We start from the raw sequence: 22,720 nt of genomic DNA, 5'->3' as shown, positions 1-22,720 counted from the left end.
AAATGTGAAAAACTTGTTAAACATGTCAAACGTGGCAAAAACGTGAAAATGTGTCAAAACGTGTCAAAAATATGAAAAACATGTTAAACATGTCAAAACTTGTTAAACGTGCCAAAAACGTGAAAAAATTGTCAAAATGTGTTAAATGTGTTATAATCGTGAAAAATGTGTCAAACGTGTCAAAAACGTGTTAAACGTGTTAAAAACGTTTTAAACATGCCAAAAACGTGTTCAACATATCAAAATGTGTTAAACGTGCCAAAAACGTGTTAAATGTATTAAAAACGTGTGAAAAACGTATTAAACATGTCAAAAATGTGTTAAATATTTCAAAACGTGTCAAAAACGTGAAAAATGTGGAAAACGTGTTAAACATGTCAAAAACATGTTAAACGAATGAAAATGTGTTAAATAAGTCAAATACATGTTAAATAAGTCAAATACATGTTAAATGAAAAAATAAAAATAAAATAATTTGGGTTACCCAACCCATACTCAACCCAACCCATACCCAACCCATATTAGTAAATAATATGGGTTGAATTATGGGTTGGATAAATTTAATTTGGGTTGAATATGGATTGGGTAATACGGGTTGGGTTTACCCGTTTGCTCACCTTTACTACAAGCTCATCATCTGATTCATCTTTCCCACTCTCACTAACAACAATTACACTCTCACTTTCAATTCTCATTTCCCCGTAAAAATACCAAAACCATAATTATGTCTTATGTCGAATACAATTAGATGAGTTCTAACGACTATTTTATTCTCATATACTTGATTTGCACACTTTACACATGGACATTCAATCGAAGATCTACCCATAGACCTTTCCACAAATTATATGAAATTGTCAACCCTCTCGATATATTTTGGATTAGTCCGACATATGGTCATCCATGTTTTGTCATGACTTCCATTGGGACTAGACAAAATATTACTATGTCAAATAAAGCATATCCTATCTAAATCATGCATTTACTTAAGCTAATAATCTAATATGGAATCCAAAATTTTACAATAATTTTATAAGCATGATTCATCAATTTATCAAAATAATTTAATAATTTATGACTACAGTAATTAATTTTTCTTTCCAAATGGGAACATCACAATCTAAATCAAACAAGACCTACATCTTTTTGCAAAATGCTCACTATCATATACACATGCTAACTATCATACTAAAGCTACATTGATTATTGACTGACCTGAGAATGGAAGTGGAGAAAGAAGCGACGTCGGACGGCAGAAAAGCAAAGGGAGGAAGAAGAAAAAAGAATTAAGAAGAAAGGCTCTTCCGTTACTTATAGGAGTATCAATAACGACTTTGTCGTGAGCGTTATAGATGCTCATTTAATGAGTATCCGTAATAGTTTTATGACAATATCATTACTGATATTGTTGCTGTTTCTGTTGCGGAAATCGAAGCAACAAACTATGATATCAGTAACGTTTTCTTTAGAGCCGTTACAAATATTTATTAGATGTAACGACAGTTTTATAAGACCGTTACAGATAATAGATATTAGTAACGGTCTTATAAGTATAAAATTATCATATAATATAATATGACATAAATGGACAATTTTGATAAATAATGTAAGATAGATTGAATTACTTAATATGACATGCTTAGTGATTGCAAGGCCGAGGAGGAATTTGCATCTTCTCTTAGTGAAGGTACACACGACAAGTATGGCTTAGGAGGGACTTGCAATAAATCCAAGCTTCCCACCAGCATCTCCACCACCCGAGTTATCGACGGTCGTTCTTCCGGATTGATCTGAATGCACCATAAACCTACTATTATCATCTTTCTCACGGTCTCTTTTCCTTCCTCGCTGTCCAACAAATCGTTAAATTCCTTGTCATACTCGAGCCACTTGTAAATCCAATGGGGAAAATACAATTCGCTCGTGTGATCAACGGTTTCATTGATATTCTTTGTTCTTTGTCCAACCATTTCTAGCACCATCATTCCATAGCTATACACGTCGGATTTATGCGAAATAACACCAAAGCTTCTAGAGAATACCTCGGGGGCAATGAAACCGGGAGTCCCCCTCGTGCCAACTAAAGACACTTTGCTCTCCTTCTTAAGGCACAACTTAGCTAGTCCGAAATCGGCTATCTTTGGGTGAAAGTTCGCGTCGAGAAGGATGTTATGAGGTTTTATGTCGAAGTGGAGTATTGGAGTGTTGCACCCTCTATGGAGATACTCTAATCCACGAGCAATGCCTAGTGCAATTTGGTATAACGTTTCCCATCCAAGTTTATGGCTATTTTCGGGTGTTAACTCATCGATGTTGTTGTATATGTACTTCTCTAGAGATCCATGTGGCATGAACTCGTAAACGAGAGATCTCTTACTTCCTTCAAAGCAATATCCAAGGAGAGTGACAACATTAACATGGGATGTCCTACTAATGCTTGCAATCTCATTAATGAAATCTTCTCCCGTGCCTTTGGAAGCATCGAGGATTTTCACAGCTACAAGTGTGTTGTCTTTTAGTTGTCCTTTGTATACATAGCCGTAGCCTCCTTGTCCTAATTTGATTTTGAATGAGTTTGTCATTTTCTTGATATCAGAATGAGTATACCTCTTAGGAGCAATAGAACCGTTGTTCTGTAAAAACGCCTCGACATTCAAATAACTCTCGGTTTGGTTCTTTATTCTGAAACCCACAAATCCTGTTTGTAGATATCTTCTCATGAAGAATGCTAGAAAAAGAACGGGAATAGCAGCTGCAACAATTGCCCCAAAGGCTGCAATCAAAAGCATAAAGAAACTTGAATTATTTGAAAGGAATCTGAAGTTTCAAGTTACCAATTTCATTTTAACAATATGATATTTGGTTTTTTCCAAGGTTGGCAATTTCCTTACCTATTCCAATCTTTAATTTTAATGTACTTCTTCCTGCAATGAAAAGAGGTCAAGAATCTAGTTAGTTCTTTTATTCAATTTTGTCCATATAATTTCAATGTAGTTAAGTCCATACAAACAACTCAAACACATATTTTTAATTTATATTAGCATAAGCATTATTAAGCATAGTGTACAATGTTTTAAAATGAGAGGACTATAAAAATATGAGGAAGCTTCTCATATTCTAGAATCATGGGAGCCAAATATTCCAAAGAAGCTTGGAATAAGTTACCAACAAATGGAGTTTCAAGACAGTCTTTGTTTTCTCCCAACAAATATCGAAGTGGAAAAAAGTGAGCCACCAATTTATTTTATGACTTGCTTTTCGTAATCGGCTTTTGACAAGGGACCGGATTAGTAAGTATACGACAATCTCAAGTACATGCTGCGTTTTATGTTCAATGGAGGAGGTATCTATAGATTATTTGTTTAGTGTTTGTTCTTTTACAGTTAAAATGTGGGAGTGATTTGCTAATGCTATGGGCTTGTTGAATTTTCCTCTCTGTTGGAATCAAATAAAGGAATTGATGCTTGGGAAGGCTAAGGGCGACTCATTTTTTGTTAATGTCATGAAATGTTATTTTGGGGCAGTTCTGTATCAAATATGGACGGCAAGAAACGCTAGGGTCTTCTCAAAGGCTAGAAGAAGTGAGGAGCAAGTATGGAATGAAATAATCTTTGAAAGTTAAGCTCTAATCCTCATATGAGGCAAATTCCGTGATAATTAGATTATATGTCAAAATTGGGTATCAAGTTCGAAGAAGTCACTAAATTAATCTGTATAAGGCGCATTAGAAGTTTGTTTGAAAAACTTATGTTTGTAATTTTCATTACTCATGTTGTGTGGATTGATTCCTTTGTTTCTTTTAATTTTAAGTATAAAATATAGTGATTGTCTAAATTGAAACAAACGAACCCATGTCGTTTTTTTATTTTTATTTTTTATTTTTGGGATCTTATTGAAATGGAAAATAATCCGTTTAAAAATAAAAAATAAAATAAAAACTTATGTTAGGATGGTAAGGTTCTACTATTACTTCAATCAAATTATTCACCCAGAAATAATAGGAATATAGATCAATTTTTTCATTCAAGCAATTCTAGCTGCATATTCTCTTTTATAATTACATAAATGGAATTATTAGTTAAAATATTATTTTCAATTATAGATTAATATCCTTATAATTTTTATTATTTAATAATCCATTTTTCATACATCAATGCACAAAAAATCATTGACAAAATCAGCCACTTCTAAATTTCTAATTTGAGTAGTTATGACTTGACATTTCAAAATGGAAAAAGAAAACTATAAAACAAAATAAAAATGAAAAGAAGTCATTTGAGTTGCTCAGACTTAATTGGTTTAAAAGATTATTTTAACTAAATTCTAGCTTGAAGAAATTCGATTTCTAAATAGAAGAAAACACATGATTATTAGATTTTTATTTCACCAATTTTTTTTTTTTTACTTTGTTTAGATTTAGCATTGTAAAATTGATATAACTAAATGACTATTTCATATTTTCATTAACAATTCATTCTGTCAAAACAAAATTTTGATTAGAATGATTTAAATTCTAAAAATAGGCCCGGTTCGGATTGAAGTTTTTTAAAAAACTTAGAGGGTGAAAAAAACAATTATTGTTGATGATTTTGAGAAGGTAATCATTATTTTTTGTAAAAAAACTTAAAAGGTATTGATATATATAAATTAAATAAATAATAATTTAAAATATAAGGTATTTTAATATTTTAGTTAATGAAATGAGTAATGTGATTATTAATAAATGATTATTAGAAAATTGATTTTATTTAGATATTTAAAATAATTCAAAGAGAACAAAATCATAGTTGAAAATCTATGAGGAAAGTACTATGAGTAGGTTGACAAATCTTTGAACCCTATCATGGTAGAAACACCAGAAAATAAGATCATTTGTATCAAATTCGTGTTGTTTTTTGGCAAAATTGGAATCCCACATCGGAAGATGATGGTAGTGAAAGAAGTTTCTTAGTATATAAAAGAAAATATATTCATAATTAGAATAAATTTTACATCGGAAGATGATGGGAGTTTAGGAAGTTTCTTAGTGTATAAAAGAAACTCTTCCCTCTTTGGTTTATTGCACTCAATACTTGTATATCTTCTTCTTTATTAATTGATAGCCTTAATGCTCGGAGACGTAGGCAACATTTTGGCCGAACTCCGTTTTCAAATTCTGTTAGTGTGTTCTTTCGTTTGTTTCTTCTTTTATTTCTGTCAGAATTTTTCTCATATCCGCATTTTCCTCCACTCTGCACAATCACTCGCAAACCAATTCAACACAAATCCCTCTTCATCACTTCCAACAAATAATCAGAATCATTCCCAACCAGATCTCCTCCGCCCAAGATATATAGAAAGTTAACAAGCGAAGAAAATTTGTGAGAAATGGTGTTAGGGAGATAACCAGTTAGTCTCATCTCTCCATAATGTGAAAGTGACTAGAGAGAGAGAGAGGAAGAGTATGAAAATTGAGTATGTTTGTCCATCTATACGTAAACATGTGAAATGATCAGGAGAGGAAACAAAGTTGCACAAATAATAAATGTTTTCTCTTTTTTCAGTCTCACTCTCTATCCTTTTTCAACTATGTGGTGACATATCATTTTTCTCTCATTCTTTCTCCATTCTCTTAGTTCGAATTACTTTGTTTTTATTGCTATTCTATTCTATTCATTTTTTATTATTATTATTGAGTAGAATTAGCATGGTACACCACCAGTGAATCACGACAAACTCGACTCGATTTCCTTTATATATACGTGAACTCGACCGATTACCAAAATTTATACTCGAATTCGGTTCCTTAAGAATTAGAGCTACTCGAGCTCAAACTCAAAAATCTAGAAAACTAGAAAAATTAAAAATTAAATTTTATTAATTAAAATAAATATTTTACTCAAAATCAATTTGCATCTAAAATCGATTTGATATTTTTATGGTAAGAGAAAAAAAAAGAATAATTTGATTTTGAGAGTAAGAAAAAGAAGGAAAGAATTCGTTGGGAAAATGTTTCAAGTAGAGGAGAAAAGAATATATTTAGAGTTTTTATTATATTATATAATATATATATATATATATATTATAAATAATTAATTATAAAACGATTTATTCGTCAGTTACTACAAATATAAAGTTCGATCTCGAGCTCGATTATAAAACCGAGCTACTCGAACTCGACTTGAGTTCAAATTCGGTCGAATCAAATTCGAGTCAAATTTTACTCGAACTTCTTACTAACTTGACTTGTTTACACTCTAAACGGGATCTTTTTAATTATAAATTGACTCTTTCCACTTAACCACCCTGAAAGAGTTATAATTCTTCTTTATTTCACACAATTATATGAGTGATATCTTCTCATTCTACTCATTTCCTCCAAAACTTGTATTCTTTCATCAATGAATAATTAGGCACATAATAAATATGAACTTAACAATGAAGTTAACACATCTTTATATCAGTATGACTATTATCTCAAGAATCAATGTCCACGCTTAATCCATTATGTAATTAAGAAAATTTAGTAGACTAAATTTAATTTTCTTATTAAAAAAAATGATGAAAGAGACAGGAAGTGAAATAATGATAAGTGTCATTTCTATCCTCTAGGGACCAAAGGGCACAGACCATATATATTATGAAGACTTTTCATCACTAAAATGCATTATGTAGCATTGGTTAATTGATTTTACTTGTGTGTTCAAATTATTTAATTTATTTGTTAAATATTTATAAATTAGTGGAAAATAAACAATTCTATCTTCTTTATTGAAAATATCCTCTCCTAATTAGATTAACTGTTAGGACGTTGACTCACTCCAATAATTGTTTGAAAAATATTATTTTAGTTTCTATAGAAAAGAGTGACAAATAATGTCTGAATTATTATTTATTTTTAAAGAAGAATGAAGTTATGTTTTAGATTCTTTGTCTCTAAACTCTCTATCACTTGTATGGAGAAGAGACAATATATATATATATATAATGATCTTTAATTTTTAAAGTGTTCGGATTGCCGGGTCGAGAGTTATGGTTAATTTGGATACTTGGGTTGGATTGTGGGTTGACCCGTTTTAAATTTAAAACGGTTAAAAATAAAATAAAAAATGCTAGAGGTATGTTTCGAACTTGCAACCTAACAAAAACAAATATAACTTTTTACCAACTAAGCTACTAAGACTTTATATTTTAAATTCAACACCAAATTTGATGAACGCGAGACGTTTTAACATTAATATAAATTCAATTATTTAACTAATATATATATATATATATATATATATATATATATATATATATATATATATATATATATATATATATATAATGATGTTTGAGTAAATGGATACTTAGATCAGATTGTGGTTTGACCCACCTATAAACTTAAAACGGTTAAAAATAAAATTTAAAATATTATTCGTAATTTTTTTTTACGGTTTTTTCTATTATTAATCGTGCAAATGCGCGGACTAAATGCTAGTTAAAATAAGATTTTTGAAGATTAAAAAACAGATATGGACCGAAACAAGAACAAATTTACCTTCTTTTGGGTCATTACTGCATTGACCTTGACCAATGAGGCAATTGCGGCCTCCAGAATTGTAGCAGTTCTTACAACGTTCGGAAACATAAAATTCAAGAGTGAAACGAGAAGCCAACAGGGAGAAGAGATCAGACATGTTTGTAAGGTGATACAACAGGCACATAAATGGGTGAACTGCAAGTGGGATGCCATTTATCTGGAACCTTACTAACTCCATAGTTGTAATAGATCAAGTAATTCTCGCAGTCATGGAAAGTATAACTGACAAAATACTCATTATCCCGATCAACCCTTTCCTGACCATTGATTTTAGAGCATTTAAAGACAGTCATGTTGGGGAAGAATGAAAACATCAAATCTAATCTTAAACCAGAAGACAATAGCTCTGATGGTCTTCGAAAAGTAATAAATCTATCGACAAAGCCGCAGTCTTGATTTGTCACCAAAGAAGTCAGATTTGAATCATTAATGTCGATGGAGTCTCCCTTGTTCAAATCCCCTTCAGATTCTAAAGATAAAGTAGGCAGAACTTGAAAACTTGGTCGATGATTTCCAGCTGAGCAATCGACCGAGCGCAATCCGCAAAAGGAATAGGTGAAATTGGTGAGAGGGAATTTGAGATTCCCATGGTTCCCGCAACTTATATAATTTGGACATGTCTTGTCTGCTGTTTCGTTTATGGCTGGTTGTCCGGCGATGATTTCAAGCAGAAGAAACAGAGAGAAAACAGAAGAAGGAATAAGAGTAGCCATGTCCAGAAGGGCGGCTGAGGTAGGCTTAACCCACCACTGGCTCATCCATAATTGTTTTTATATATAATACAATCCGAAAGTAAGGTGTTGATAATATTGGTGTTGATATATATGAATAAAATAAAAAATATTATTGATATAATTCATATCGTTAAGAAGTGATTGATTGGAAAATTAATTTTAGATAAAAAAAATAAAAAGAAAACAAGGCCATAAATTATTTTGTTTAAGTGCACCCAAATTATGACATGTATGACCCACTTTAAATTCAATAAAATTATTACAAATTAATTATTGGTGTGATAATCAATTGTTATTTTATTAATTTATATTTAATAAATAATCTTTTGTTATAATCCTATCTCAAATGTTTGATCACTTATTTAGTTGGACAAAATTTTATTATTTTACGTTAGAATTAAGATAATTTAAACAAAAAGAAATTATGTTAAAAAGTTAAATGATTCTTTATTTTTTTTAATTTTTATTCACTATTTTCTTTTATAAATCTAAAAAAAAAAAAATTAAACCCACATTAATTTACTTGTTTTATTCGTAATTTTATTTTTATTTTTATTTTTATTTTATTTGACTCTACTTTAAAAAAAAAAAAATTAAACTCACTTTAATTTTGTTTTCTAGTAATCTCTAGGTGCGTCGTCCATGAAATAATTCATGGAGGGGTTTATTTTAGTTTAGTAATGGTGTGTAATTAGTCTACTTTCCCTTTCTTCTACGTTACTTTGACTTGTTGACTTGATTTTTTATTTTAAAATTAAATTATATGTTGGATCATTTCAACTTATCCAACTTAAATTATATTTATTTGAGGATAAACAATTCAGTTTGATCGGTTTATTTTCCAAAATCTCTTTCCAAATCGTTATCGTCAATTTATTAAATTTAAAATTATCGGTTTAATTAGTTTGATTAGTTCAAAGAATAGTTGGATCGATTTAATCGCTTTGAACGACAATTATCAGATTCTAACCTATCTCAAATTATTAGAAGTTGCTCAAAAATATTTTGTCCACAAATTATACAATGATGTAAGGATTTACTTGACAAAACATTTATATTTTCTTTTTAGATTATCTCTGAATTACTCTCTCTAGTGTTTATAAAATTGTTTTTTAAACTCTCTCAAAAGAGTTTTAGAGAATAATTAAGAGCTTTACATCATAAATAGATTTTAAGTAGATTTAATACATCAAGCTAGGGAAGAACCAAAAAATGTGTAAGCAAGTAAGAGAGGGAGAAAGTGGAGTTGTCGAAGGATTCCGACCAAGTTTGGTGTGGAGGTTGGTGGTTGTGCGTCTGCACAACGAGTCAGATGACGGAGAAGGTTGGTTTTTCATCGCTATGGGTGGACGTAAGGTTTGCTTGGTCAACAGTCGCCTGCAGGTGAGGGTGAACTCATTCCCTTCATCGTCAGCTAGAAGGGTGGGGGAGCCGAAGGGGTGTGTAGACCATTGGTTTTCACTCGGGTGTCTGTGAAGCCTCAAAGGTCACCTCTAGACTCTAGTAGTCGGGTTCGAGGAAGAGAGATGGAGGAGTGTGAGTTTGTCACTAAATTCCATAACTCACACTACTCTCAAATTCCGAGTGGAATTTGAGAAACCAAAATGATAGACTTAATCGCGAGTCTCTATTTATAAGAATTTGGACTAGCTTTGTGCTTTACAAAGTCACTACTTAATTTTATAAAAATTAGAAAAATAAAGTACAACGTGTATGAATACGAGTTTGAGATTATGTTTATGGTTCGGTGTTTGGTTACACATGAAAATGACATTGACGCTATGTCCCATGTGTTCACTCCCAAAGGATATAGTATCTACTACAAATATGTGGTCATTTATTAAAATACAAATTTACATGTTTTTCGATAATAAAGCAATCATCCTATCCACATGTCTTAAGTTTTGTACATATTACATTATTTAAAGATATTATATTACTCATTATTTATTTCTAAGGTATATATGCGTCTATGTCATCATCATATTGCATTAAATAAATCTAATTATCGGATAGATCACAAATCTGTATCGTGTTAAGATTTGGATGCCCAAATCTGACGTGTTTGAAATAATTTATAAAAACACAAAAAATAAGAACACAAAAAGACACATATTTACAATGGTTCAGTCAAATGAGTTACATTCACTTCCGTCTTCATCTGCTTTCACTATGAATAAGAATGAATACAAAGGTTTGTCTCACACTGTTTATCTCTAGAATTTAATCTTACCTTGTAAAACTCTTAACAATAATATATTTATAAGATAAACATTAAGGCAATAAATATAAATAACTCTTGGTTCAGGCGCGAACCCAAACCCAAATAAAATAAACTCGAATTAATTTTTGTAAAGTTTATTATAAGTGTATGTTGTATAGCTCAACAATCTTTCACTTTGAGACTAACTCCATATTCTCTCAATTAGTAACAACTCTTCATTCGGTGTCTTAACGAAGAAGGTCAACTGAAGTTGCGCACAACTTTAGTTTCTCATTTGTCATAATTTTAATCAGCATATCAACTAGATTCTCACTTCCGGGAATCTTTTCAAGAGATAACACTTTATTTTCTAAAGTTGATCGGACATAATGAATAATGATAACGAACATGTAAATACTTCGTCCTTCCATGATAAATCAGATTCTTTGCCAAATGAATGACACTCTAACTATCGCATCACAACACACTTCCCTCATAGTCTTGACCCAATTCTCGCAAAAAGGATACAACCACATCATCTTCTTAACAACCTCTGTCACAATAACATATTATGTCTCACAACTAGAAATAACAACAATTTTTATAATTTTAAAATTTAACTGATTACAGTACCTCCTAAAGTATAGATATATCATATTGTACTCTTTCTACTATAAACATCACCACCATTGTCAGTAGTATGCCTGCAAATGAGTCAAGTCGAGCTCAATGCAGCTTGATCTCGAGCTCGACTTAATTAAGTATTTATTAGCTCGACTCGAACTCGAAGTCGAACGAGTTTATAAATTTGAGCTCGAGCTCGACTCAACTCGAAAACTTGAATAAAATTAAATTTTCAAATATTTGTGTAGAAAAATATTAATTTTCAATTTTAGGTTTTAATATTAAAATAATTAAAAAGTATATTATTTATTACCAGGCTTGAAAAATCTCGACAAGACTTCGAATAAGTATTTATATGCGTTCTAGCTCGACTCGGATATTAAATGAGTCGGCTCGAACTCGGTCAAAGTCAAACTCAAGTCGAGCTTTGACCGAGCAGCTCATGAGCAACTCGCGAACATCTTGACTCATTGCAGATCTAGTCAGCATCAACGTATCCTTCCAAACCTTTGTTAGATTTTCGACAACACAAAGAAAAACACATACTTTTCTTAAGTATCGTAGTATCCATTTTACTACTTCCCAATGTTGTCTATCTGGGTTGCTCATGAATCTTTTAAAAACTTCCACTACATATGTAATGTCTAGTAATGTGAAAATTATCGAATATATAATACAACCAGTGCTAGAGGAATACAGAACGATGACCATGTAATTTTTCTTAATCTTTGTTGAAGGAGGTTAATCTTTAGATAGTCTAAAGTGTCTAGTTAAAAGGGTTGCAACTGATTTTGCATCGTACAAGTTGAATCTGCTGAGACTTTTTACATATTCTTCTTGTAAAATTTGAGAACATCTTTATCCCTAAAGATCCGCATCCCAATCATTTGTCTTACAACACCCAAATTCTTCATTGCAAACTTCTCAGAAAACTCTTTATTTAACTTGTTAATCTCATACAAGTTTGCTCCAACAATTAATATGTCATTAATGAAGACTAGGTAGGGGGTTGTAACTAATTTTGCATCGTAAAAGTTGAATCTGCTAAGACTTTATTTACATATTCTTTTTATGAAAGTTTGAGAACTTCTTTATCTATAAAGATCCTCATCCCAAGAATTTGTTTTGCAGCACCCAAATTCTTCATTGCAAACTTCTCAGAAACTCTTTCTTTAGCTTGTTAATCACATACAAGTCTGCTCCAACAATTAACATGTCATCAATGTAGATGAGTAAAATAATGTACGATTTATTAAATCTCTTGATATATCAATAATGTCCAACTTCACACCTCATATAGTTATTATTTTTCATAAAATTATCGAATTTCTTATACCATTGCCTTGGAGCATGTTTTAAACCATACAGATTCTTCTAAAGCTTACACACAAACTCATATTTTCCTTTTACCTCAAATCATGGTTGTCGAATGTAATTCTCTTCATCCAAATCACCGTGAAGAAAAATAGTTTTGACATCAATTTGCTGAAGATGAATGTCTTCTTTCGCAACCAAACTCAAAAATAGTTCTGATTAATATTAGTTTGACCATCATAATCAATACCTTTCTTCTGCTAAAATCATTTCACAACCATTCGTGTCTTGTACCTCATGGTTTTATCATATTCATTAATCCTGAAGATCCATTTATTATGAAGTGTCTTATTTCCCTTTGGAAAAGAGAGTTTTATCGTGTCTTGTACCTCATGATACGGTTAGGTACTTGGGGATTCCGTTGACGGTGAGACATATTCATATTGTTCATTGTCGTCCGCTAATTAAAAAGGTCAAGAATTTGATAACGCGGTGGACTACCAAGAAACTATCATATGTTAGGTGGATTGAATTGGTAAAAAGCTTTGTCATTGGCATTATCGGCTATTGGTCTCAACAACTAGTATTATCGAAAAAGGTCATGAAGGAGTTGGATTGTTTAATGATGAACTTCATTTAGGGAAACCAAAGAAGGGGAGGGAAGAGGAGGAGTACTCTCTTTTGGCACTATTCGTGGTTCGAAGGTTAATCAATCATTACTAGATAAGAGTTCCAAAGGGTTTGTATACGACGGGATTGCCAAAGTGTGACGGTTAGAGATGTAAAAGAAGGGATGTTGGGATGTCTTTTAAGGAAAATACCGGAAGGACATCCAATACTTGAGAAAGTCAATCAATTTCAGCTTCATGATAGAAATGAATCACACATATGGGAAGCGGAAATGGATGAGATTAAAATCCAGCAAGGTATGGAAGGCTACCCAAGAAAGGGGGCAGATTATGGAGTGGGCACCCTTGGTTTGGTCTTCGAAAGTTATTCCGAGGTAACAATTCATACTATGGTTAGTGTTTTGTGGGAGACTTAGTACGAAGGATCGGATTAAGAGATATATGGATATCCCGGATACAAGTTGTCTTTTGTGCGAAGGAAACGAATAGTCCATTAATCTTCTATTAGGCGGTTGCCCGTTTATTAGCTCGGTTTGGAGTAGGTTCTCAACGACTATTAGTCTTTCCATATTTTCGAGGGAGTGACAAAACATCAAAGAGGTAGCCATCACTAAAAGGCTAAGGGTAATCGGTTCTCGGCTACGTCTTCAAGTGTTGTTTTGCTTCGGTTGTATATCACGTTTTGGCTGAAAGAAATTCTAGGGAGTTTTCTAGAGTTCGACGAAACGAGGAGCAAGTAATATCATTTTGGACATCCAAACATTAATTCACACGTGGATGCGTATTCCAATCACTCCGGAGAATTGGACGCTTTGCCGAGAATGGGATAACATATTCGTGAAAGTCATTGATTTACGTTTGTATAAGGCGAGTTAGTTAGATTGTAATGTATATTTATTGTTTGTATTCATTAGATTGATAACTCATGTTGTTTTCCTTAAGTATCAAATTTAGGTTTGTTAGATTGATAATCATGTCCATTTTTTTCTTTTTGAGATTTAAAAAGAAATGACAATATGTCGTTTTCAAAAAAAATATTAAGAGTTAAATTAAAATTTATATATTTCATTCAGTTGTTTTAAATTTTATTTTTATAATTTTATATAATTTATAATTACTTTTTAAAAACCACTTTATACCGATTATAATTTTAAATTTTAAAATAACTAAAATATATAAATTATTAAATATTATAATATAACTTATATTTATAAATAATTAATATAAAATATAAATATATAATTAAATTATTACTAATTTATTAATTAAAAAGGTAAAACAATAAGTTTTACAGAAAATCGAACCGTTTAACTAGTAAAATGTCGGTTAAGTTAACTAGTCTCAACAGATTAACCGAATTTTTACCCGTTAAATGTTTGATTGAATTATTTTTTTTATCTATTTAATTAGTAAATGAGTAATAATTTAATTATATATTTAAATTTTATAATTTATATTAGTTTTTTTTTTAAATATTAGATATATTATAATATTTAATAATTTATATATAAATTATTTTTAAATTCTAAATTATAATTTATATAAAATTATAAATAAATTAAAAAACATTATAATTATATAAAATTAATTTTATAATATTATAATAAAATAAAATTATAATTATGATAAGTATATAATAAAATTTATTTAAAAATTGAATGATTGGTTCTCGGTTAAACTCGAGTAACCAAGAAACCAGTAAAACAAGAATCGGGTATCTTAACCGTTTATACAATCAAGAATAAAACCCTATTTATTTGTATTGTTTTATTTATATATTTTTATATTTTGAAATCAAGAAATTCACTTTGTTTTATTTGAAAAAAAAGAAATTCTCAATGATATTTGATGGATTTAGGAAATATGATGCAATACCTCGGGGGAAGAGAAAAGTGAATAGAAGAAGATTGAGAAGAGCGGAGGATGAGGAGCTTGGATCAAAGGAGGAAGTAGCGTTGCAAATTCTCTCCATCTTCCCATCTTCGGTCTTCATACGTCGTCGTCTAAAGAGAGAGAGAATCCACCACCATCCCTCACGTCCCGGAACGGACTGGTCTTCTCCTCGTTAACGTCTCTGCTGGACCAAATGTTCTCTCTCCGCTCAGTCAAATGAGGAGGGAGTTTATATAACAACTGCCATGCGAATTTTATCCCAATACGTTTGGCTCGCTCAATTCAAGGTCAAATATTTCTTCTTAATTTCTCAGAAACTTGTTTTCCCCCATACAACTTCAAGATGACTTTCGCCGGCGACCATCGCAATGCCAAGGAAGTAATTTCTGATGCCGGCGCTGGTGCTGCTGCAGGTTTCTTGTTGATTCATTGTTTATTTAAGCAAATCTTTACTTGTATTATCTTATGTGCTTCGGTTGAGAAGTTAGGGTTTCAATTTCTGTTGGGTTTTTACTCTAATGCGACGAGCGACTGACTTGCAGGCGCTATAGCAGCCACTTTTGTGTGCCCTCTTGATGTGATCAAGACAAGATTGCAAGTCTATGGCTTGCCTGAAGGCTCTTCTGGTGCTGGAGGTATGTTGCTTTCCACCACCGAATTTATGGATTCTTTATTATAACAAGTGAAAAAACTGGAAACATTGCATCAAAATTGACCCTCAGCGTAGTGAATTTGAATATAAGTCTGTCTAATTCTTCTGTATCATATGATCAAAGAAACTACATTTGACTGTGTTTGTATGGTAATGGTTTGACTTTTATTCAGGGAGTAAATGATAAAGTATTTCTTAAGGCTATAGGTTTCTTGGAGGCTTTTTTTAGGATTATGTGCCGGGTCCCCGGGGGTTAGCCCCAGGTTTCTTTTGTACTTGCATTCCTGTACAATCTGCATCCATTACTTACATATGTTCATCAAACCTTTCTTTTTCATTATGATGCCAAAGCACATGTTATGCAGTCTCCTATTGGTGCAGGGGAATCTTCACTCTCTGTACCATTTATTTGACATTAATGTGTAATATTATATGTGGAATTTCTAAGGAAGTAAGTGATAAAAACTTTCCTTGCCACAATATCAGTTACTATTGTTTGGAAAGTTGTGTCTGGTGGATATTCTAGTAAATTCTATCTGAAAACTGTTTGACGAATATTATGGTAAATTATCTGAAACTTTTCCATATTGATTGAAAGAAGTTGATAGACTATGTGGTGTAATTGGAAGTCCTGGTCAGATGAAATACGACTGAGAATATAATCGAGGATCAATTGCAACCAGTCTGCAAGTAGCTTCAAATTTATTCAGATGTAGAATAAATGATGTGTATTGAAAGCAGCATTCTTCACTGTCCTGATAGATTTAGAATTTCTGTTAAAATACTTGGTTTCTTTTTTTGTCTTCTTTTCTTTCTATTTGTTTTTTTCTGTTAATTTCATTCCTTCCTTATTTTTAGTGACTTCTGTAATGTCTTAACTACTTTGGGTTCCCTTGAAGTTTTAAACTAAAAGGCTTCTTATATAGATTTTGCTTCAATCAATTTTCCTTGCTAGTTCACTATGCATCTTCTTGACAATACCAATGTTTGAGCAAAAAAGTGATGAAGTAGAAGTTCCTACTTCCAAACCTTTTTCTTTAGGCAAGTATTACATATAAAGTCATGATCTCCTATTTTCTTTAGCAGATTGGTTCAGATTCTTGACTAATACCTCATTACCTTGAATGATTTAGTAACATGAATGCTTTAGAAACTGTTGAGAGCATTTGTAAACTGTTCTATCTTGCAAGAATGCCAACAATTTGAAATATTCTTTTTCTATTATTGTTTTCTTTGGATTTGCTTTATTTGTCTTCCGAGAAGTGTAAACACCAATTAGTCGTTTTATCATCTTCTCTTTCTTGTGGAAGCAGGTAGTGTCATTGTCACCAGCCTAAAGAAAATAATAAAGAAGGATGGTGTAAAGGGTTTATATCGAGGTCTTTCTCCAACAATAGCAGCTCTACTTCCAAACTGGGCTGTAAGTACCCTGCTCTTAAATTCGAGGCCTTTCCTCAACAATACTAGCTTTATTTTTTTCTCATCTAAATTTCTGAAATTCGTTCAGTTTATGTCCATGTGTGCAAACATAGAATTTGAAGTTATTGTTTCTATGCCTTTTTGCAATTTTGTGGATGACTTGCTTGTTTTCCTTGTGTTTTAATAAAACGTTAAAGATCTGATTGGTCCATAATGTAGGTGTAAGTGAGAAGTTGCAGACTAGGGAATTTATTGCTATGCTATCTATTCAATTACTTGTATTGCATTGCTCACTGAATAATCTAGTTCTTTTTATGCAGTTTTACTGTTTTTCTACTTTAATATGTGACAACATTCATTTATTTTGAAATGTAGGTGTTCTTCACTGTCTATGGGCATATAAAAAGTGTGCTCCATTCACCTGGTGAACTTCTTTCCAGTGCTTGTTATCAGTTATTTGACATTCTATTTATGTGACAATATGAGCCTATTTGGTATCATGATTTTAAATTTGTTATATTTTTAAAATCACAATTATCTACAAAATAATTTGGATCATGATTTTTATGCCAAATGAAATTAAAATATTACATTATAATCTAGATCATGATCTAAAAAATATATGTGGAACATGATCTAGGAAACAATTTTATACCAAATAAAAAAAATAACATTTACAAATTTATTTTGGCAATTTTTCAATAATGTGACAAAAGCAGTTTCCACATAGAATCAATTTGTTTTTTGATTGACAAGTATGTTGCTTAATGGTGAGCTTTTATCTGTCTTGTGTGATTCAGACGATGGCAACAAAGAACTCTCATTTGGTAAACATATATTGGCGGCTTCAGGTGCTGGCGTTTCCACAGCAATTGTTACAAATCCACTGTGGGTAGTTAAGACCAGACTCCAAGTAGGTTGGGTTTGTAAATTTTAAATTCTTTACTATATCGTTTAGTCTATTAAGAAACATTCAAATGGATGCCCTGATGGATGGAAAATATTTTGTGAACAATTTTCAATCAATGTGCGTTTGGATTCTAATTCCAATTCTTTAGGAGAACCAATTCCAATTAAATTTAATCAAGGGGAGCCAAATTAAAAGCAACCTTCCCATTTTGTATTTCATTCTATGTTCCCCGGCTTAAATGTATTTAGAAGATTTATTTATTGTTTTTGTGCCATAGATGTTAGTCGCAACATAGATTGTTTACGACAAAACTAGTTCATCTTCATCCTTTCTGTTATTCAGACGCAGGGAATGAGACCTGGTGTAGTTCCCTATGAAAGCATCATTTCCGCATTGAGAAGGATTTACCATGAAGAAGGTCGGAGAGGATTGTATAGGTAAGTTTATTACTTCTTGTAAATTACTTTTGCCAAAACTTATAAATCCTTTTTTTAGTTGATCTGATTTCTGACATTGACTGTTTGTCTTGACAGTGGTCTATTGCCTTCTTTAGTCGGAGTAAGTCATGTTGCAATCCAGTTTCCAGCTTACGAAAGTATCAAGTCGTACTTGGCTAGGCAAGGTGGGTTCTTTCTCTTGCTATCTTCCTCGTTTTCATGATTAAGCTTATTTTGAAATTGCTATATTGTCACAACCACGATCCCATTAGAAAATCGTCAAATTAATATTCAAAGTGATTTTTGTTGCTTCATTTGGTATACACTTATTCTTTAGATAATGATCCTAGATGGTAGAGGTTTTCTGGATCATGATTCAGATCATTTTCTAGTTCAGTGTGTTTTTCAATCCTGATAATTCTGTTGCGATATTCCAGAAAATACTACTCCAGATAAGTTGAGCCCCGGAAAAGTAGCAGTTGCCTCTTCCATAGCTAAAGTAGTAGCCTCAGTAATGACATACCCACACGAGGTAAAAAAGAAGAAGAAAGTAAAACAGCATTCTTTCTCAAGGTGTAATTTACGATTTTACTAGCATGTAATATTTGTTTTTCCATATTGGTTAGGTTATCCGTTCTAGGTTGCAAGAGCAGGGTGTGGCTACTAAGGATGCACAGTACACAGGTGTGGTAGATTGCATTCAGAAAGTCTTCCGAAAAGAAGGGGCTCCTGGATTTTACCGAGGCTGTGCAACAAACTTATTACGAACAACACCTTCGGCTGTAATAACGTTTACTAGTTATGAAATGATCAACAGATTCTTGCAGAAATTTATACCACATGATGAGAAGAATTCTAACCAGGAAAGGGAGGAATCACAATTATCATCTAATAGAAAGCCATTAGTGCCATTAGGAAGCGGGGATGGGCTCAGAACAGGACGATGATGAAAAAAATTCAATATTTCTACATTTAACAAGTTATTTTGGAATTTTGCATTACATTGGGATATCTTTGAAATATATGACTAAAAGAATAATAAATTTTTAGGGTATCAACATTTATTTATTTTCTTTGGTTTGTGGTTTACTTTTTTGAATGTCTAATCTCATAGATCTTGGTTTCAATTTGAAAGATGTTCATTTATTCTCTTCATTGTTTTAAGGCGTTATTCAGAATTTTAGATTTTGATTGAATAGTCATTGGTATTCTCTTAGTTCAAATCAGGGTATTGACTGTGCTGTTTGGCTTGGTTTGGATTGTGATTCTTATTATTGGTGACTTGGTTTACAGATTCAATTGATGATTTAAGTAATCAAACTGTCCTATAAAGCAATTTTGGTGCCTTAATTTTAAAGTTTTATTTATGCACAATAATGACTTCAAATTTGAAGATGTTAAAAAGAAAATTAACTAGTCAAGAAACTCTTATAAAAATTTTATAAATTATTTTAATTTTATGATTGTACATATTTAAAAAAAAATAGAGTGATTCGCAGGGAAGTCATAACTGAGCGGACTGATATCATTTTAGTTCTCATTTAATTTAAAAAAAGAGAGATTTATAAATTAATAATTATTTGTTTATGAATTCAGTAATTAATTTTGTAACTATTATTATTTCAGGGTAATTATTTTTTATGTTTTTTATTAACCTTAATATTTTCTTAAGTAGGTTTCTATGTTTTAAAGTATTTCTTAATTGTATGAGTTTTTAAATGAGCAAACAATTTGAATATGAACTCTCCTACAGTTTAATTATTATTTGTGACTTGGATTTTGAGTTTTGACAAAGAAGGCTCAAACTATTATAATATAGTCATTTGAAATTTTGTCTAGCATTTTTATTAATTAATTTATCATTTTTTTACAAAATTTTATTAATTTTTTTTCTTCAAATATTATTAACTCTTTGTAAGCATCACACATTTTTTAACATTTCAACCAAATTCAACATTTGCAATGGCAATAATGCATGAATCTAAAAAAAAGATACTCAATTTAAAAAACTTATAAGTTCAAAATTGTAAATAATTTCGTGAAAAATAAACTTCAAATCTATTTCTCTACGATTTTTTCTAAATCTTTTCTTGTATCACACGTTATTTTAGTCACCAAAACTATATTCGACATTTAAAATTGTTGAGAAATTGTTTTAATAATAATTGCGGAATAAATATTTTCTTTGTATGCCACAATGAGATAATCAAGAGAACTAAACCAAATAGCAAGTCTTGGGATCGAGCCCGTAAGTGCCAAATTTTGCTCGCATAGTTAATTGGTAAAGTGTGTTTGCGAGTTATGTTTAATCTGCAGGAATTAGTCGCACTCCGAAGAAGATGCGAAACACCACGTTATAAAAAAATCAAGCATACATAGACACATCAATTTTAGTATGGAAAATTCAACAAGGATAAAACCACGGGACCTGTAGACCTCTTAAAACACATTTATTATATTGTAGTGAGTTATACCAAAGTCTTCTTTAAAACCTTAGAGGTTCACTAATACAAAGTCTTCACTGTTAATGGTGGATTGGATAAACAAGAATAATAGCAACAAAAGATCTTACCGAAGTGGAACATATTCAAACGAGTATCTAAGAGAAATTCAACAAAGATCTAGGCTAATTAGATTGTAGAGAATGCCGCAAGGATTCACCACCTATGATTCGAGCCAAAACCAATATCGTTCAATTGACTGATCATCTCACTATAAAATTCGGAATATCTAACTTTTACTTTTGTTTATGTTATCTCTATTTTTTTTTGTCTTGAAACCTTACTATCTATTATATATAATATAATACAATATATAATATATTATTAATCCAAGCCTAATAGGTCGAACATCTCAACACTCATCACATGTGACATGAGTTGGACTAAACAAACTCGGATAGTTTCCAAAACTAACCTAGTTTGGCGTTCACTTTCCCAAACTAACCTAGTTTGTTCATTTATTCCCAAACTAACCTAGTTTACTATTTCAACTTAGTTTTTTTTATTTTTTTATTCCTTTTACATTTAAAATTCATTATATATAAAACTAAATTATTTATATTTTGATATATAATTTAAATTATTATTTTTATAAATTAAATTATTTATATTTTGATATATATTTTAAATTATTATTTTTATAAATTAAATTATTTATATTTTGATATATAATTTAAATTTAATTATTTTTTATAAATTTGATTATTTATATTTTAATATATATATATATATATATACATTTTAATTATTATTTATATATATAATAAATATTCCCTTTTAACATTCTAATAAATAATTGATAAATACTAATAAATTTAAAATATTTTAATTATAATAATATAATAATTATATATTTATAAAAACGTTTTTAAATTCATCAATTATTTATTAAATATAATAATATTTTTAATTAATATTTTAACCCTAGAAATATGGTAATCTTTTTATTATATTTAATAAATAATTGATAAATTAAAAAATGCAAATATTTAATTATTATATTGTTATGGTTAAAATATTTTAAATTTATTAGTATCCAACAATTATTTATTAGAATTATTTAATATTTATTACACTATATAAATAATAATTGAAATGTAAATATATATATATATATATTAAAATACAAATAATCAAATTTTTAAAAAAATAATTATATTTAAATTATATATCAAAATATAAATAATCTAATTTATAAAAACAATAATTTAAAATATATATTAAAATATAAATAATTTAGTTTATATAAATAATAATTTAAAATATATATCAAAATATAAACTTTATATATAATAAATTTTAAATGTAAAAAAATAAAAAATAAAATTGAGTTTGAATAGTAAACTAGGTTAGTTTGGGAATGAATGAACAAACTAGGTTAGTTTGGGAAAGTGAACGTCAAACAAGGTTACTTTGGGAAACCGTTCAAACAAACTCCCCCTCCAGATCATTTGATGGATTCTAAGAAATTCGCTCTTCGTCGACAATCTTTAAACGTCTCATTCGATAAAGGTTTGGTCATCATATCGGATCAATTCTCACTAGTATGAACTTTATCTAAATTTAATTGTTACGTCTCGAAGACATCTCGAATCAAGTGGTACCTTACTTCAATATGTTTGGATCTCGAATGTAATGTGCAAATTTTGGAGAAATGAATAGTACTATAGATATCAATGTACACCGTATATTTTTTTTGTAGACCCAATTTTTCTATAACTTTTTTCATTCACAACAATTCCTTACAATTAATCCTTAGTGATTGCGATATACTTTGTCTTCGTGGTAGATAGAGGAACATACTTTTGTAATTTGAACTGACAAAAGAGAGCTCCTCCTC

At 30.5% G+C, this 22,720-nt stretch overlaps 2 protein-coding genes across 3 annotated transcripts; one reads left to right on the top strand and one right to left on the bottom strand.

Moving 5' to 3' along the window:
* Positions 1-1,553: 1,553 nt before the first annotated feature.
* LOC124945981 (rust resistance kinase Lr10-like) lies at positions 1,554-7,759 on the bottom strand. 2 transcript variants are annotated; one of them, XM_047486523.1, is made up of 3 exons: positions 7,523-7,759; positions 2,892-2,924; positions 1,554-2,773 (listed from the first exon to the last, which is right to left on the bottom strand). In XM_047486523.1, the coding sequence occupies exons 1-3, from the start codon at positions 7,740-7,742 to the stop codon at positions 1,626-1,628; spliced, it is 1,401 nt and encodes a 466-aa protein (XP_047342479.1). In that variant the 5' UTR covers positions 7,743-7,759; the 3' UTR covers positions 1,554-1,625. The 2 variants fall into 2 exon arrangements, with proteins under 2 accessions (XP_047342479.1, XP_047342480.1); XM_047486524.1 differs by lacking the exon at positions 2,892-2,924.
* Positions 7,760-14,923: 7,164 nt separating this feature from the next.
* LOC124910597 (nicotinamide adenine dinucleotide transporter 2, mitochondrial) lies at positions 14,924-19,534 on the top strand. Its single transcript, XM_047451268.1, has 9 exons — positions 14,924-15,374; positions 15,504-15,596; positions 16,927-17,033; positions 17,408-17,456; positions 17,833-17,945; positions 18,285-18,379; positions 18,476-18,564; positions 18,817-18,911; positions 19,006-19,534. The coding sequence occupies exons 1-9, from the start codon at positions 15,305-15,307 to the stop codon at positions 19,324-19,326; spliced, it is 1,032 nt and encodes a 343-aa protein (XP_047307224.1). The 5' UTR covers positions 14,924-15,304; the 3' UTR covers positions 19,327-19,534.
* The last annotated feature ends 3,186 nt before the right edge of the window (positions 19,535-22,720 follow it).

This window comes from Impatiens glandulifera, chromosome 7 (genome assembly GCF_907164915.1).
Source record: "Impatiens glandulifera chromosome 7, dImpGla2.1, whole genome shotgun sequence".
Lineage (NCBI taxonomy): Eukaryota > Viridiplantae > Streptophyta > Magnoliopsida > Ericales > Balsaminaceae > Impatiens > Impatiens glandulifera.
This window is presented reverse-complemented; position numbering and strand designations above follow the sequence as displayed.

Coding starts and splice junctions, on each gene's coding strand:
- LOC124910597 (XM_047451268.1), top strand. CDS start 15,305: ATGACTTTCGCCGGCGACCATCGCAATGCCAAGGAAGTAATTTCTGAT. Junction 15,597..16,926: donor AGGCTCTTCTGGTGCTGGAG/GTATGTTGCTTT, acceptor TTGTGGAAGCAG/GTAGTGTCATTGTCACCAGC. Junction 18,565..18,816: donor GTCGTACTTGGCTAGGCAAG/GTGGGTTCTTTC, acceptor GCGATATTCCAG/AAAATACTACTCCAGATAAG.
- LOC124945981 (XM_047486523.1), bottom strand. CDS start 7,742: ATGGAGTTAGTAAGGTTCCAGATAAATGGCATCCCACTTGCAGTTCAC. Junction 2,925..7,522: donor CAGTAATGACCCAAAAGAAG/GTAAATTTGTTC, acceptor TTTTCATTGCAG/GAAGAAGTACATTAAAATTA. Junction 2,774..2,891: donor AAAATTAAAGATTGGAATAG/GTAAGGAAATTG, acceptor TTTTGATTGCAG/CCTTTGGGGCAATTGTTGCA.